Source organism: Tachypleus tridentatus, chromosome 13 (assembly GCF_004210375.1).
Source record: "Tachypleus tridentatus isolate NWPU-2018 chromosome 13, ASM421037v1, whole genome shotgun sequence".
NCBI classification, from domain to species: Eukaryota; Metazoa; Arthropoda; class Merostomata; order Xiphosura; family Limulidae; genus Tachypleus; species Tachypleus tridentatus.
The window spans coordinates 39,425,620-39,441,064 of record NC_134837.1 but is presented as its reverse complement, the minus strand read 5'-3'; the positions used below and the strand labels follow the sequence as shown (position 1 = coordinate 39,441,064).

Genomic DNA, 15,445 nt, shown 5'->3' with positions numbered 1-15,445 from the left:
CGTATTCTATTATGGGTCTGATGTATGTTTTGTAGATTTTAATTATGTTGTCTGGTGATGTTCCTTGGTTTTTACCTGAAAGACTTCTTGCATAATTTGTTCTTTTCCAGATTCGTATCAGGATATTTTTTGTATGCTATAACCACGTTAATTTTGTATCATAAGTTAAACCGAAAAATTTAGAAGTAGCAGTCAGTAAAAGTGATCCATTCATGTACAGCTTGGGTGGATCTTTTTTCAGTTTATTTAGTCTGCTGAATAATATTACTTGGGTTTTCGAAATATTTATTTTTATTCTATATTTATGGCAGTATTCTTCTATATTATTTAGGACTGGTTGGAGGTTTGTTGCTGCTATTGAAGAAGTGGGGATACTTTTCCAGACTGCTACATCGTCAGCAAATTGCGATGCAAAACCTAAGTTTAGGTCCGACAGTGGCAAAAAACAACAAACCAAAACGCAAACTAACGTGGCAGGGGTTTAGTTTAGAGAGAGAGAAACTTGAAGAATTCTCTCTCCAACTGGGGTGTTCAGGAACGTTGTGGTTCCTCTTCGTCCCCTCACGTGAGAAAGTGTTAAAATTTCCATGGGTTTTTCCTTCATTTTAATTTTGACATTTTTAGGGCGGAGTGGGATAAATGAGTGTGATAAGAAAGACGGGAGAACTGGACGAGGGCGGCATAAGTGAAGTGAGCCAGACCTAGGACGTAGTACAATGGCGGTTGGCGAGTTAATTTAAAATTAACTATGACTTGATAAACTATAACGGAATAAAAGAATTAACGACTCTTTTCAGGATCAAGAATGTGGCTGGGACCTAAAGATCCAATGCCAGAGATTTTGCTGTGAGGGGAAACGGGAGTACACCGAGAAAACCACTTTCACGGCCTGAGCGCCGAAAAATCTACCCAGACCGTGCCCGGAAGTAGCTGGGAAGAAACACAGGAATAAAAAGAAAAACAAAAGCAAAAGAAAAGCTGATGGACTGTGACGGTGGTATACATGGAAACTGCTAGCTGCGGTCTTGAAGATCAGGTAGTAACTTTGTCATGAACTTGTTTTCACACTTGAAGCCCATTGGCATATTACTCACATACATGATAAATAAGATAGGGCTAACTACCCCTCCCTGCGGGACTCCTTCCTCGGGTGAAAAGGACCCTGAGTGGGCTCCATTCACATCTACTTTGAACATTCTGTTTTCCATGAAGTTGGATAGCCAGAGAATAATTCCCTGGAGCAAAGCCATTTCAGGTAATCTGTGATATAATCCGTTATGCCACACTGTGTCAAATGCTTTCTCAATGTCGAGAAAGCAAGCTACAGTGCATTCATTTTTATTGAAGCTGTATGTAATTGATTCTATTAGTCTAATTGGGTGGTCTGTAGTTTGTCTGTATTTTCTAAATCCGTTTTGAATTTCGGGTAATTTTGTTTGTTTGTTTTTGAATTTTGCACAAAGCTACCCGAGGGCTATCTGTGTTAGCCGTCCCTAATTCAGCAGTGTAAGACTAGAGGGAAGGCAGCTAGTCATCACCACCCACCGCCAACTCTTGGGCTACTCTTTTACCAACGAATAGTGGGATTGACCGCCCCCACGGCTGAAAGGGCGAGCATGTTTGGCGCGACGGGGATGCGAACCCGCCACCCTCAGATTACGATTCGCACGCCTTAACACGCTTGACCATGGGTAATTTTGAGTTTACTTCTAAGTATATGGATAGACGATTACTAATTATTATTCTTTTTTAAAAAAAACGATACAACTGGTTAGGCTAATTGGGCGGTAGTTGTTCACTGGCTTTCCTTCTTTCTGGAACATTAATATTATTGCTTCCTTCCAAGAAACGGGGATATATCCAGCTAATAATGATAGGTTAAATTAGGCTGTTAGGTGTTCATATAATCTCTGAGTGCCGTGTTTTAGAAGGATAGCTTGGATACCATCTTCTCCAGGAGCTTTGTTTTTTATGTTTTTGATAGCAGTTTCTACTTCCGTTACTGTGATAAATGCCCGCCACAGTTACGTCAGTATTATTTTGCGTTCTTATGTTTACGATTACTGATTCTTTAGACGAAGGTAGTTTAAGTTCCTGAACTACAAGTTCAGAGTTGTACAATAATAAAATTCCTCGATTGGGATCTCTTTTATCCTTCCTGTCGTGTCTGATAATGGAGTATTCTTTTATTTTGAATCTATGGTAGTTATAGAGGGCAGTTTCACTAATTACAAAAACGTCTGGTTTTATGGAGTTCGTTATATTTTCAATCTCATGTTTCTTGTAAGCAATAGCACCCTGGATATTAGTAGTAGTATGTATGAATTTATCCATGGTTGACTGAGTTCATGATATATGTTAAAATTTGCGGTAGGTATTTTTGGATGTTTTTCAAAATTACTTTAATGATTATGTCTGTGATACTGTTTGCATTGTTTGGATTTGTATATTCTGCCATTATTTCAGAGAAGGTGAAAGTAATGGCATTTGTTAATGTGTTTTCTATATTCGTTGATGTGGTTTTATGTGTGTCTTGAGTTGGTTTGGGTGGATCTTCATTACTTGGTGATGGTTTTCCCTGCCTGTGTGAAGATTTCTTAACCACTGCAGCATACGAGTTTGTTTGTGTTTGTGTTTTCTGGTGCTTGAGTGGTAGTTAGTTTTGATGGTTCGTGAATTTTGTTTGTTTGTGGCTCGTTCGTGTTTGGATTTTTTATTTCGTATAAGTGTGTCTTAATGGATTTATATTTTTCGCATTCTTTATAGTTTGCCATATGTTTTCCCCACAATTGCAGCATTTTGGTTTGGGGTTTTGTTTGGTGCATTGTGAAATGTGATGATTTTCTCCACAGCCTACACAATGCGCAGTTGCTTGACATGCTGCTGCTACATGTCCAAACCTTTGGAAATTATTCGTTCCACAGAAACGTGTTTTATGTTTAGTTCATTTAATTAATCCTTAATATATTCTATGTCAATAGAGTAATGCAACCCCTGGATTACGAAAGATTTTGGTGTTGATCTAGCTCCAGACAAGTGTATTGTTATGTATCCTGTTTTGAAAGCATCTGAAGGCCATTCCTTCAATAATCTATTTAAGTCAGCAAGTTCCTGTCCTTGAACCAGGACCCCGCCGCAAGGCAAAAGCTTAATATTTGTAATACTATCCGTGGGTTTGCACCTGTATATTTCCTTTGCAAGTTGTGGCTGGTTAAAATTTCCGGGTATGCCTTGTATAATAATGGCGTTTTTAGGTAAGTTAATTGCGTTTTTTGTGTGTGTTTCTGGATTTACTGTTGTTTGTTTCACTTGTTTCTTCGGACTTCTAGTTTTCACTAGTGTGAAGCCTTCGTCGTCAGAACTAGCTCTTCTCGTTCTGATTTGGTGTTTGTTTCAATATCCAGGGTGGGTTTTTTTGTATTTAAACTACTAGTAGCAGGATTTTCATTATCTATCGACGTAGCTTTTACTGCACTGTTGACAGCCGTTGAAGTTATATTTTCTTTTTTTACTGGATCTAACATTAGAATCTTTCATTGGGGTGGTTTTAACTTTTAGTTTTTCTTTTGCAATGTGTAACAGTAATTTTAATTTTAAATTATCATCAATAATTTGACCACCTACACTAGACTTATTTTTTGTTACTGTCGAGCACGGACTTGGCCCTTTTATAGTCGACCCCATTTCATTAGTCACGGTATTTGACTGCTCCGGCATTCCAGCCGGTATGACTCGTAGCTTTTACGGCGAAGTGAAACGTGTAAGCCCGCGTATTTTCTTGTCTCGTTTAGTACTGGTATTGTAGCTGTGCCGCTGTCCAAGAGGTCTTATTCTCCTTATCGGCTGGTGTGTAGCCCAGGGAAAGCTGTAGCAATTTATAGGCACTCGAAAAACCGGTAAAAGTTAGTAGAACACGTAAAGCTTATGATCCTGAACAAGTACAACCTACTCGTCTCTCGCCAAACGCAGAATCTCCAAATGATAGACAAGAGGAATTGGCTTGGTTTGTTTCGAATTTTGCGCGAAGCTACATGATGGCTATCTGCGCTATCTGTCTCTAATTTTGCAGTGTAAGACTAGAGGGTAGGCAGCTAGTTATCGCCATTCATTGCCAACTCTTGGGCTACTATTTAACCAAAGAATAATGAAATTCACTGTCTCATTAAATCGCTCCTACGGCTGAAATAGCGAATATGTTTGGTAGGACGGGGATTCGTAGCGTTCTAACCATCTAGTCATGCTGGGCCAACTATAGCAGACATATTGTGGTTTAAAATCACCAGATGAAAGACGTCCCAGCCCGAAACGTTGTGTACAATAAAAATAATATGTTCACCAATTATCCTTTGTTAATGGCTTTGGGTATTGATGTTTATCTACCCAGGAGGGTCAGGTTTCGTTAACCTCTTTCTCCTTCCTTCAAATTTTGGTTCTACAACTGTCAAGTGTACTTATATATGGTACACGAGGGCCAGAGTAACTCAGGCCCCTTTCAGGGTAATGTCCATGTACAATCTACACATACACTTGGTGCAAATAAAACATTTCTCTTAGAGTACCATTGATTATTTGCACTTTCATCAGTTAGATATTAACTACAAAACGTTTACACAGAAAAACCCTTTCAATCTCTTGTAATTAATCTCTAAACTAATGTGGAGTCTAGTTAATAAATGGCCTTTTATTATTATTTTTATTTATTTATTTTTATTTAGAAAATATATATTCACTGGGGAAAGGTGCTTAGGTCTATCATCATCATGTAAACAATACCTGTCAAGTTCGTTTGCTAGTTCATTTTTTCTCCAATTTTTGTCAAAATAGTTTATTGTACTATGTAGAAGTCTATCTGCTATTGTTTCCATGTGTGCGTATTTATGGATAAATTAAGATGATGTTGTTCTAGGTACTATATAAGCTGTTGTAAGTAATGTAATTTGTATTGTTTGTAGTTTTGTTTGAAGTAGTTTTTTGCTTATATTTATCCATGCAGGGGCTGCATAATCAATAAGAGATCTAATGTATGTTTTATATATTTTAATTATGTTGTCTGCCGTAGCTCCACTGTTTTTGCCAGTTAGACTTCTAGCATAGTTTGTTCTTCGCCAAATTTTTGTTCTAATATTATTTATGTGGTTTACCCACATAAGTTTTGAGTCAAACGTAAGTCCTAAGAATTTTGCTGATGTAGCAGTCTGGAGTAGTTCTCCATTCATATAGATCTGTGGTTGTGCTCTTTTATGTTTAGTTAACTTACTGAATACTACTAGTTGTGTTTATTTTTATTCTATATTTTTGGCACTTATTCACTTATTCTATGTAATTGTGATTGTATGTTTGTGGCTGCTATTGCTGGTGTTGGTGCACTTTTCTAGATTGTTATACCGTCTTCGAACTGTGATGAGTATCCAGTATTTGGATCTTTTAGAGACATATTATTCACTATTATTATTCCTATGATGAATAGGATAGGGCTAACTACTCCTCCTTGAGGGACACCAGCTTCTGGAGTGAAACTCTCAGAGAAGGTCCCTTCAACATTTATTCTACATGATCTGTTTTCCAGAAAGTTTGACAGCCAGCGAATAGTTCTCCAAGGTAGTCCCATTTCTTGCATTCGAAACCAGAGACCGTTATGCCATACAGTGTCCAATGCCTTCTCAATACCGAGAAAGCAAGCGACAGTGCATTCTCGTTTATTAAAACTATCTACAATTGCTTCTGTTTATCTGACTAAGTGGCCTGTTGTTTGTCTGAATTTTCTGAAACCATTTTGTTCTTCTGGCAATTTTGACTTTGTCTCCAGGAGTGTGGAGAGTCTGTTACTGAATATTTTCTCTAGAATTTTGCTTACCCAGCTGGTCAGGCTGATTGGTCGGTAGCTATTTGGGTTATTGGCTGGCTTTCCTTCTTTATGGAACATTAATACATTTGCATGCTTCCAAAAAATCGGGATATAACCAGAATATAATAATAGATTTAAAATTGCTGTGAGATGTTCAAATAATTTCGGAGTGCCTTTTTTAAGAAGAGTGGCTAAGTATTTGCACGTACATAAGTTTGGTTTGGTTTGAATTTCGCGCAAAGCTACACAAGGGCTATCTGCGCTATCCGTTCCTAATTTAGCAGTGTAAGACTAAATGAAAGGCAGCTAGTCATCACCACCAACCTCCAACTCTTGGACTACACTTTTACCAACGAATAATGGATTTAGTGTCACATTATAACTCCCCACGGCTGAAAGGGCGAGAATGTTTGGTGATGTGCATAAGTAAACTATTCGTTGGTAAAAGAGTAGCCCAAGAGTTGGCGGTGGGTGGTGATGACTAGCTGCCTTTCCTCTTGTGTTACACTAGTAAATTAGGGATGGCTAGCGCAGATAGCCCTCGAGTAGTTTTGCGCGAAATTCAAACCAAAACTTTGGTCGAAAGCGCAAAATATTAATCACCTTTCATTTATATAGTTTTAATGCCTTTAAGATAGACACGTATAAATGTATTTAAATGTCTCGTTTATCTATTGTATATTGCATGGCCTTATAGCTGCCTTTATGTAGGTTATATACGATACATTTATTTACTTTTGCTCTTTGTATATCATGCTTTGTAACTGTACACTCTTATTCCACAAATTGCAAAATACCTTATTTAACACACACAGATTTATTTTTATACCACAATGTTTTTGCTAAATAGAACAATTTACGTTATTTTCCCACGTGTTTTGCTCCTTTCTCTAAATTTTTCCCACGACCTGTTACTTCATCAAGAAATGTAAAAAATAGCAAAGAAAATTTTAATCCACCTTAGAAAATTCATTAACCTACATTTTCTGTTTTATGGTGTTATATTTTAGATAACTGAATATTTAAGTTATTAGTCTTTAATCCATTAGTAATAGAGTCCGGAAGAACACCTATATACATTATTACGATTAATCCAATTTGGCTTGAGTAAAAACTACTATTTTCTAACTATTTGGGATATTTAACAAAATTTATTATTATTGCGAAATTTTCTTGCTCACTTTACCCTATTTTACACAGAAATTTGCTTACTCCAAGTAGCCGCCACCTGCTTATTCTTGAGAACGTTGAAATGGAGAATAGCGCCTACTGCAGATGGTAGGGCTTGTTTCAGGCTGACTCGTTTCGCCAGTTCGCTAAAGAATGCGTCACTTTGCAGCTAAAAAATAACAACAAAACCACGATTAAAATGGATTTTTATTTACATCATGAATCTTACTTTTTATTTTGACACATTTTAAAATGATGATTTATTCCAAACCACTTGTTCACGTTTGATGGTTCAAAATGCATCACAGAACGTAAATTTCTTTCTGTTTAATGATCCCTGCATCATGTTTCGACGCTGGATATTAAAATGCATCCTGAATAAACTGAATAAAAAACGTATAAACTTTATACGTGCTTATAAAGATTTCTAAGGCTTGAGACAGTCTTATTCTTTACTAAAACGAAGGTGAGAGGGATAAAAGTTATCAAGTATCAAGAGCACCTGATACCTCCACAACATAACTTTTGTCTGTCGTTAGGCATAGCGCTATCAGTACTGTACTCGCCTCGACTATAAACACCTATTTAAATGTTATAAGCCTTACCGACGATGGGACCTCAAGCATAGATACCTAATCACTAAACTCAGCGAACAAGAAAGGTGTGTATCCTAATGTTATTTTAGACACTTTTTAGTTCTGGTTTGTGAAAGCGTTTTTATTAAATTTATTTAAAACTGTTTAAGGCTTCTCTTTAAATAAATATGAAGAAATAAGCTAACTAAACTAGTATATAATAATGTTCTTAAGTTAACCAATGTTTGAGGCCAAAATTCTTCAAAACGAAATAAACCAAATTCGTTTCCACAACGCACTTTTTTTCTAAAACGTACTTGTTGAGTAAAATGACCTTTTTTCCATATTTGGAAATGTTGAATAAAATGTTATCTTTTGACTGTTCTTTGAAATAATTGAATGTCTGTATTTATGTTTTACATTCACCATGGGTGCGATTTAATAATTTCTTTTTTTTTTTTTTCAAAACCTTCGACAATGATGATGGTACCATTACACGATGTAAAAATTTGGTCTTTAACACTCCTACGAAAAGTGGGGCCTAGAGCAACTTGAAAGGTTATTAATATTAGGCTAATAATTTTGTATTTAAATGAAATTGCCATTTAAATCCATTAATGAATGGATTAACGAGATCCCCACTGTCCCTATCTACTATCTAGCGAAACCACAGCCAGGGGAACGGGCTTGGAGAAATCAGGACTAGAAACGTCTTTTCGTAGGAGTGTTAATTAGGTCACATTTCTTAGTTACCAATAATACATAAAAAATAAACACTAACGAGTTTCATACACAATATGTTTACTAATGTTGAAACAAATAGGAAGCATTTTTAGAAAATAAAATACATATAATCAGTTAAAAATAAGTTTCAAAACATCATAAATTTGAACATTTCTGCAAACAAGAAAAGAAAACAGTATAATCGCTAAATTATTGTACTGGGTTTCCAAGAAAGTTAGGCATACTTTAACATAAGTATTTACAAGGTACTAACCTTAACTTTTTTGTTTGTTCCATTGCTATCTTCTTCAACGGCACGGTTAGAGATCTCAGTGCGTGCCATATTTACTTTACTGTTCAGACGCTTGCTAAAACTACAAAAAAAAAAAAAGGCTTTAGTCTCATTGATATTTTTAACATTCTGTATAAAAAGAGATTGAAAGTTTATTTTCCATAACTAAAATGTCTCTGAGACGTATATAGTTAAATATAAATTTCACAAGGTCGATGAAGTTTATTGATTTAATGTTGTTAATCGAAATCTTGCAAGATAGGTATGCCTATACATCGGCAAAAAAAAAAAAAACACGATATTTTGGCAGTACACTGAAAGAACTGAAATTACACATCCTTCATTCTCTTAGTTTCATTTTCATTGTCTTTAACAATTCAAGCTCTCTCCGCGTCACAAGAATAAGCTTGAGATCTTATACAGTTAAATTTCTAGGTTCTATCCCTGCGACAGGAACAACTCTGGTCGTTTGCTGAACTTTGTGCTTGAAAAAACAAACAAATTATCTGTTCCATTGGACTTACTAAGTTAGGTATTTTTCACTCAATGAAATGTCATGAAGTGTTGTATAAAAATACATATGTTCGATTTTGCTGCACAACTTTAAAATTTATCCAGTGCTTAACGCTTGGAGGATGGTTTGTTTGTTTGTTTGTTTTTGAATTTCGTTCAAAGCTACACGAGTGCTATCTGGGCTAGCCGTCCCTAATTTAGCAGTGTAAGACTAGAGGGAAGACAGCTAGTCATCACCACCCACCGCCAACTCTTGGGCTACTCTTTCACCAACGAATAGTGGGATTGACCGTCACATTATAATGCCCCCACGGCTGGGAGGGCGAGCATGTTTGGTGTGACGGGGATTCGAACCCGCGACCCTCAGGTTACGAGTCGAACGCCTTAACCGACCTGGCCATACCGTGCCACGCTTGAAGGAATACGAACGTGCACAGTGAATTTGTAGCTTGTATGTTTCACAACAACCGTTGTTGAAAAGCAGAAGTTACAAAGTACAGGGTGATCGGTAACATTTATAAGATTTATTTCCTGGCCTATCTTCATATGAATTGTAAGGTTTGAGGTACGAACTTAATTAAAGCTATATCAGGCTCGGCATGGCCAGGTGGGTTAAGGCGTTCGACTCATAATCTGAAAGTCTCGGGTTCGAATCCCGGTCGCACCAAACATGCTCGCCCTTTCAGCCGTAAGGGGCGTTATAATGTTACGGTCAATCCCACAATTCATTGGTAAAAGAGTTGCCCAAGAAATAAAATAAGGCTTCAATATGTTTGATATGTAACCCTTATTTTAAATAATATAGCTTTATACTTTGTTTGTTTGTCTTTGACTTTCGCACAAAGCTACTCGAGGGCTATCTGCGCTAGCCGTCCTTAATTTAGCAGTGTAAGACTAGAGGGAAGGCAGCTAGTCATCACCACCCACCGCCAACTCTTGGGCTACTCTTTTACCAACGAATAGTGGGATTGACCGTCACATTATAACGCCCCCACGGCTGGGAGGGCGAGCATATTTGGCGCGACTCGGGCGCGAACCCGCGACCTTCAGATTACGAAGCACACGCCTTAACGCACTAGGCCATGCCAGGCCCTCGACGTATACACGAACCTGTTTATTGTTAAACAAAAGGCTACATGATAGGCTATCTATGCTCTTCTCACCATAGGTTTAAAACCCAGTTCGGCCAATGTGTGTAAGATGTTGCAAGTCCTAATGGATTGCAAAGGACCTTCAAAGAACACTGTTCTCATTGTTAAAATGAATAACAAGACATTAATTAGAATGCCCATAAGAAAAAATCTATTCACTTTCTGTTCTTTCAGATGAGAGTCTGTTAATATTTTAAACCAAACTGCTATAATCCTTTAAAGTAATGAGCTTCTGTTTCATTCATTAGATGGTTTGTCGTACTTTAAGGTAAAATGGTCGTCTTTACGAGCACGTAATTAACAGGGGATTTGATTAACAAATAAGGAGAGTGATCTGTAGTATGAAATGTAAAATAAAGAATATAGATAAACTTGAAAAAATCAGCAAAATGTTTACAAATCAGTGTGTGTGTTGTTCGTATAGCAAAGCCACAAAGGCCACCGAGGGGAATCAAACCTCTTATTTTAGCGTTGTAAATCCGTAGACATACCGCTGTACTAGCGGGGGGTATTTACAAATCACATAAGTGTTTTGTGACAAGAATGTGTTCTACAAAAAACAATATTCCTGAACACACTAAACCTTCTAATTTGTAATGCATGAAATGTTAAAAAATATTTGGTAATGTATTAAAAAATTATCCTAACAATCATGTACAGTCCACGAAGCAAAGTGGTATAAGTGGAAAACACAACAAAATCTCTCTAAGAAGGTGAATGTCTGCATTTAGAGACAATAAACTGTACAGAAAACTTATTAATACAGAAGTTGGTGCGTGCCTACTTGGACGAAATAACACTACTTTCCACTACACGTTGATTTTGAGGCAAGTCTTTATTTGATGATCTCCTAATAGAAATAGGCCAAATAAAGTGCGCCTGAATTCAAAGGTAAATTCACTTTCTTTGTATAGTCGACAACACTACTTCGTGACTCTCTTCGTTCATAGTCAGCTGTTATATCTAGCAATGCCATAACTGGCCAGCAAAGATTATTAGAGTGCCCGTCCTTTTACCGCGATGTTACATATTTCTATAATATCCATCGGGACAGAGGAAATGCCCCTTATTATGAGAGAAAAACAAAACAAAACGAAGTGACGAGAACAAATCTTAAAGGCCCGGCATGGTAAAAGAGTAGTACAAAAGTACTACAAAAGGCTAGCACAGATAGCCCTCGAGTTGCTTTGTGCGAAATATGAAAACAAACAAACAAGTATACGTCGGCAAAATTAGTGTGACAGTATCAAGCCTTAGGTATTTTTAATGAGACGAGAGTAACTCGTGTGATAACCTCTTGGCCTCTACTTGTGCTTTTAAACATCGTCTTATGTTATATTTTCTTGTTTTATCACAGATGCTAGCATCTAACCTACAGGTTCAGAATTAGTTCGTGACTTTATATAGGAAACCTACACAAAATTTTCACTTACCTTACTAACTAGGGTTAACTGTATATACTTGTTTTCCGAGCTTCGTAGGTGCGCAGTTGTATAGCAGTTCTGAAGGTAAACAAGCTTAATAACCTATTATAACATTATGGAATAAAAGAAAAATAACGATAAACGAAACTAGTATTTGGAGCCTGAGGGTAAATATATGTATAAACACTAGATACCTGTTTTTCAACAGCGCAGTTCTTCGAAAGCTTAGTTACCTTCGTTAATCACTTACAAACCGAATTTCCTATTTCCTCATATATGTGTTATGAGGACAGTGAGTTAGCATGATTTTAAGATGGCGCTTCTTATGTAATCACCAAATCAAAGGTAAGCCAGAATTTTGGACCGAACGTGGCTCAGTAGTTAGTGTTCTGTGGATTCGTCATTCATGTCCCATTATCAGCAAAAAAAAAAAAAAGCACTCCATACTTTGGTGCCTCGAGCATGTTATAAGGGTGACAGTCAAATCCCACTGTTCGGTCAGACAAGAGTAGCCAAAGAGTTGGCAGTGTATTCTGCTGATTAGCTTCCTTCCCGCTTTGAGTAACTCTCCGCGAATAACCAACAAATAATAAACAATCCAAATGTGTAGCATATTTTTAAATATTTTAGTGATCGAATGGAAGTTTTGGTCAAGTATTTTCATTAAGGACTAAACGACTGCTGTGTCGGCAGACATGGTAATATTAGTGTGTACGAAGCTAAGTATTTTTAAAATATGTCAATAGGGATTTTTTAACAAATTGATAGGGCACGGTCCAGTACTCAGCGTGCCGGAATTGTGAATCCAAGGATTTTATTGGTTTGTCAACCATTATCATACAAATGCACTCCATATTTTGGAGCTGTAGTACGAGCGACAGCCGAATTCCACAAAACATGAATAGCCCCAAACATTGTCAGTTGGTACAACTGACTGGTTGTTTTCCATCCAGTCATTCAGTTTCAAATTGTCCCAAATTACATGGTATAACTTTGCGCGAAATATTAACAAAAAAATCAATAACACAGAATTTAAAAACACCGTTCTGTCGGATAGTTATATCATTAACAAGTTGTTATTGATAAATTTAGATCAACAGAATAACACCATAAATGACTGCACATAAAGTGAAACTATCATGTAATTTAGGGTAAACAGACAGGACTGTGTTTTTGGAGGGGTGTTTTTGACAAAGAAGTAGCGCTTCTTTAATTTTGTTTTCGCTTTTTATATTATTTTTTGCTCTCGAAAAAGTTACATTTTTTTTCATTTTAAACAGCGTGAAATGCTCAACGATCAGTTTTGTTTTGTTTCATTTCGCGCAAAGCTACACGAGTGCTATCTGAGCTAGTTGTCCCTAATTTAACAGGAAAAGACTAGTGAGAAGGTAGTTAGTCATCACCATTAACTCTTGGGCTACTCTTTTACCAACGAATAATGGGATTCACCGTGACATTATAGCACCCTCACAACTGAAAGGGATATCATCTTTGATGTGATGGGGATTCGAAAATGCGATCCTCAGATTACGACTCGAGTGCCCTAACCACCTGGCCATGCCGGGCCTCAGAAGGAAGAGACCATACACACAGTGAAATAATTTGACTTGCGTTATAAAGAAGTACTGGATAAAAGATACTAAAAACAGAAAATATGGCTATTTACAATTTTACTATGTCTATAGGTATCATATGAAATTCCCAAGAGAAAAACTATTTTCGTGACCAGAATTCGATCTCTAAATATTCTTTGTGCGAGTAACAGAAAGAGAAGATGTAACAACTGCTAAATTGTCAGACACATGGTTTAACCTCTTTCTTGTATAACCTTAAGTTTGTGGACTTTTTACAGTAAAAACCTTGTTTCGATATCAACTGTAGACAGGGTCCGGCATGGCCAGGTGGTTAAGACGCTCGACTCATAATCTGAGCATCGTGGTTTCGAATCCCCGTCACACCAGACATGCTCGTCCTTTCAGCCGTGGGGGCGTTATAAAGTTACAGTCAGTCCCACTATTCGTTGGTAAAAGAGTAGCCTAAGAGTAGGCGGTGGGTAGTGATGACTAGCTGCCTTCCCTCTAGTTTTACACTGCAAAATTAGGGATGACTAGCGCAGATAGCCCTCGTGTAGCTTTGAACGAAATTCAAAAACCAACAAACAAAACGCAGAGAGCTCATTGGTAGCTTTGAGTTTAAACAACAAACAATTTTTTTTATATCAAGATGAAAAACACGATACGGAAGTAGTTTTTACTTTAATCTGTTACTTTAACTACCTATTAATCTATTGTGAAAGCTCAGACAATAGGAATTTTAAATAAATAACATTCATAATTAACCCAGCTACTATAAATTATTATCAAATGTTTTAAACTATTCTAATGAATGATACTTGTTTGGATCTTCACAAAAAGTTATATTTGTATAGTGGCCCGTAACTCTGAACTGATAGACAAGAGGGAAGGCAATTAATCAAATGTTCCTACGTCCATCTCTTGGACTACTCTCGTCTGACCGAATAGCGGAATTTAGCCATCACTGTTATTGTTCACCATTGCACCCCATCAACGTGTGAAAAGAGATTTTTTTTTGTCAATGAAAGGCGAACCGTAATACCTCGATTTCACAGTCCAAGTACATTCGTCATTAAGCCACACTTGTTCTATGAGGTATATTTTGATAAGAACGTGTGAAGAGGCTCGTTTAGTCCATTAAAATTATCAAATAATATCATATTCGTGTGTAGTATTCTCAAACTTTTCTCCAAGTATGACGAGTAGGAAGCGCCAAATAACAGGCAATTCTGCACAAGTAAAATAGCAAAGTATCAAATGCTCTCTGACCTTAACTAAGTTTAATTTGCTAAAAAAACGTAACTAGAGAAACTTGTTTACCATTACATTCTTATTTTACATAAATAAAGCTCAAGGCAACATTTAGACAAGTACTTTTGTACTGTGTTAGCTACAAGGAAGTGAGGAAGGTGGAAAACTTTATTTGTGCTCTCTTAACTTTCGAGCTGTATCTACATCAAAACAATCTAAAGCTCGTGGAAATATGTAATATTCTCTAAATAAACTCTGGCTCAATTCTATATTTATTTTGTAGCTGTTGTAAAGTTAATGAAAATATACTGCTGTTCTTATTTCCAACCGAGAAAACACAGCATTATATACTTGTACCTCTTCTTTTCAGACACACGAGTCATCTGAGTGACGGAGGGTACTTTCACTGTCAAAAAAAAAAAAAAGATATATCCTTGGGCCATCAACACCTTCTGCTATTTATATCTCATGCGACAGTAATGTTTCCCATGAGAAATGTGATGCCTTTAGTAACTGAATCGGTTCGGTGGATAACTAAGACAAGACGAACTTGGTGTTTTTCTTGATTAGTGTTTCTCTTGTACAAGCTCTGATATAAGAAATAAACACATAAAGTATACTAAAATTTTGAATAAAATCATTTTGTAGCTAAGGCCATTGGAAACAGTATTCTCATGGACTACATGTCTCTTCTCCCATTTATTTTCAGGTTAATCTGGCTATATTTGAACTTCAAAAACATTTAACTCACACATCGATCAAGAAATTGTCATAATTTTCCCTCACTTCCTTAAAGGCACTTTTTCTAAAACACAGAAAAATAAAATCAAAAAAGACTTCATATAATACAAAAGATTGCGCAGTAAAATAAAAGATTAAAACTGAGTGAATGCAACTAAATGATAAAAAAACAATTTACCATTGCAG

General features: G+C 36.6%; 1 protein-coding gene across 1 annotated transcript in view; it reads right to left on the bottom strand.

The window, feature by feature from the left end:
• The window catches only part of LOC143238276 (hydroxysteroid dehydrogenase-like protein 2), a 31,399-nt gene extending 19,557 nt beyond the window's left edge, over positions 1-11,842 (bottom strand). The window contains exons 1-3 of the mRNA XM_076478364.1: positions 11,703-11,842; positions 8,588-8,687; positions 7,058-7,184 (exon numbers count right to left, since the gene is read on the bottom strand). Coding sequence (XP_076334479.1) covers positions 7,058-7,184; positions 8,588-8,656 — 196 coding nt within the window. The 5' untranslated portion in view covers positions 8,657-8,687; positions 11,703-11,842. The remainder of the gene's footprint in view (positions 1-7,057; positions 7,185-8,587; positions 8,688-11,702) is intronic.
• Positions 11,843-15,445: the final 3,603 nt, after the last annotated feature.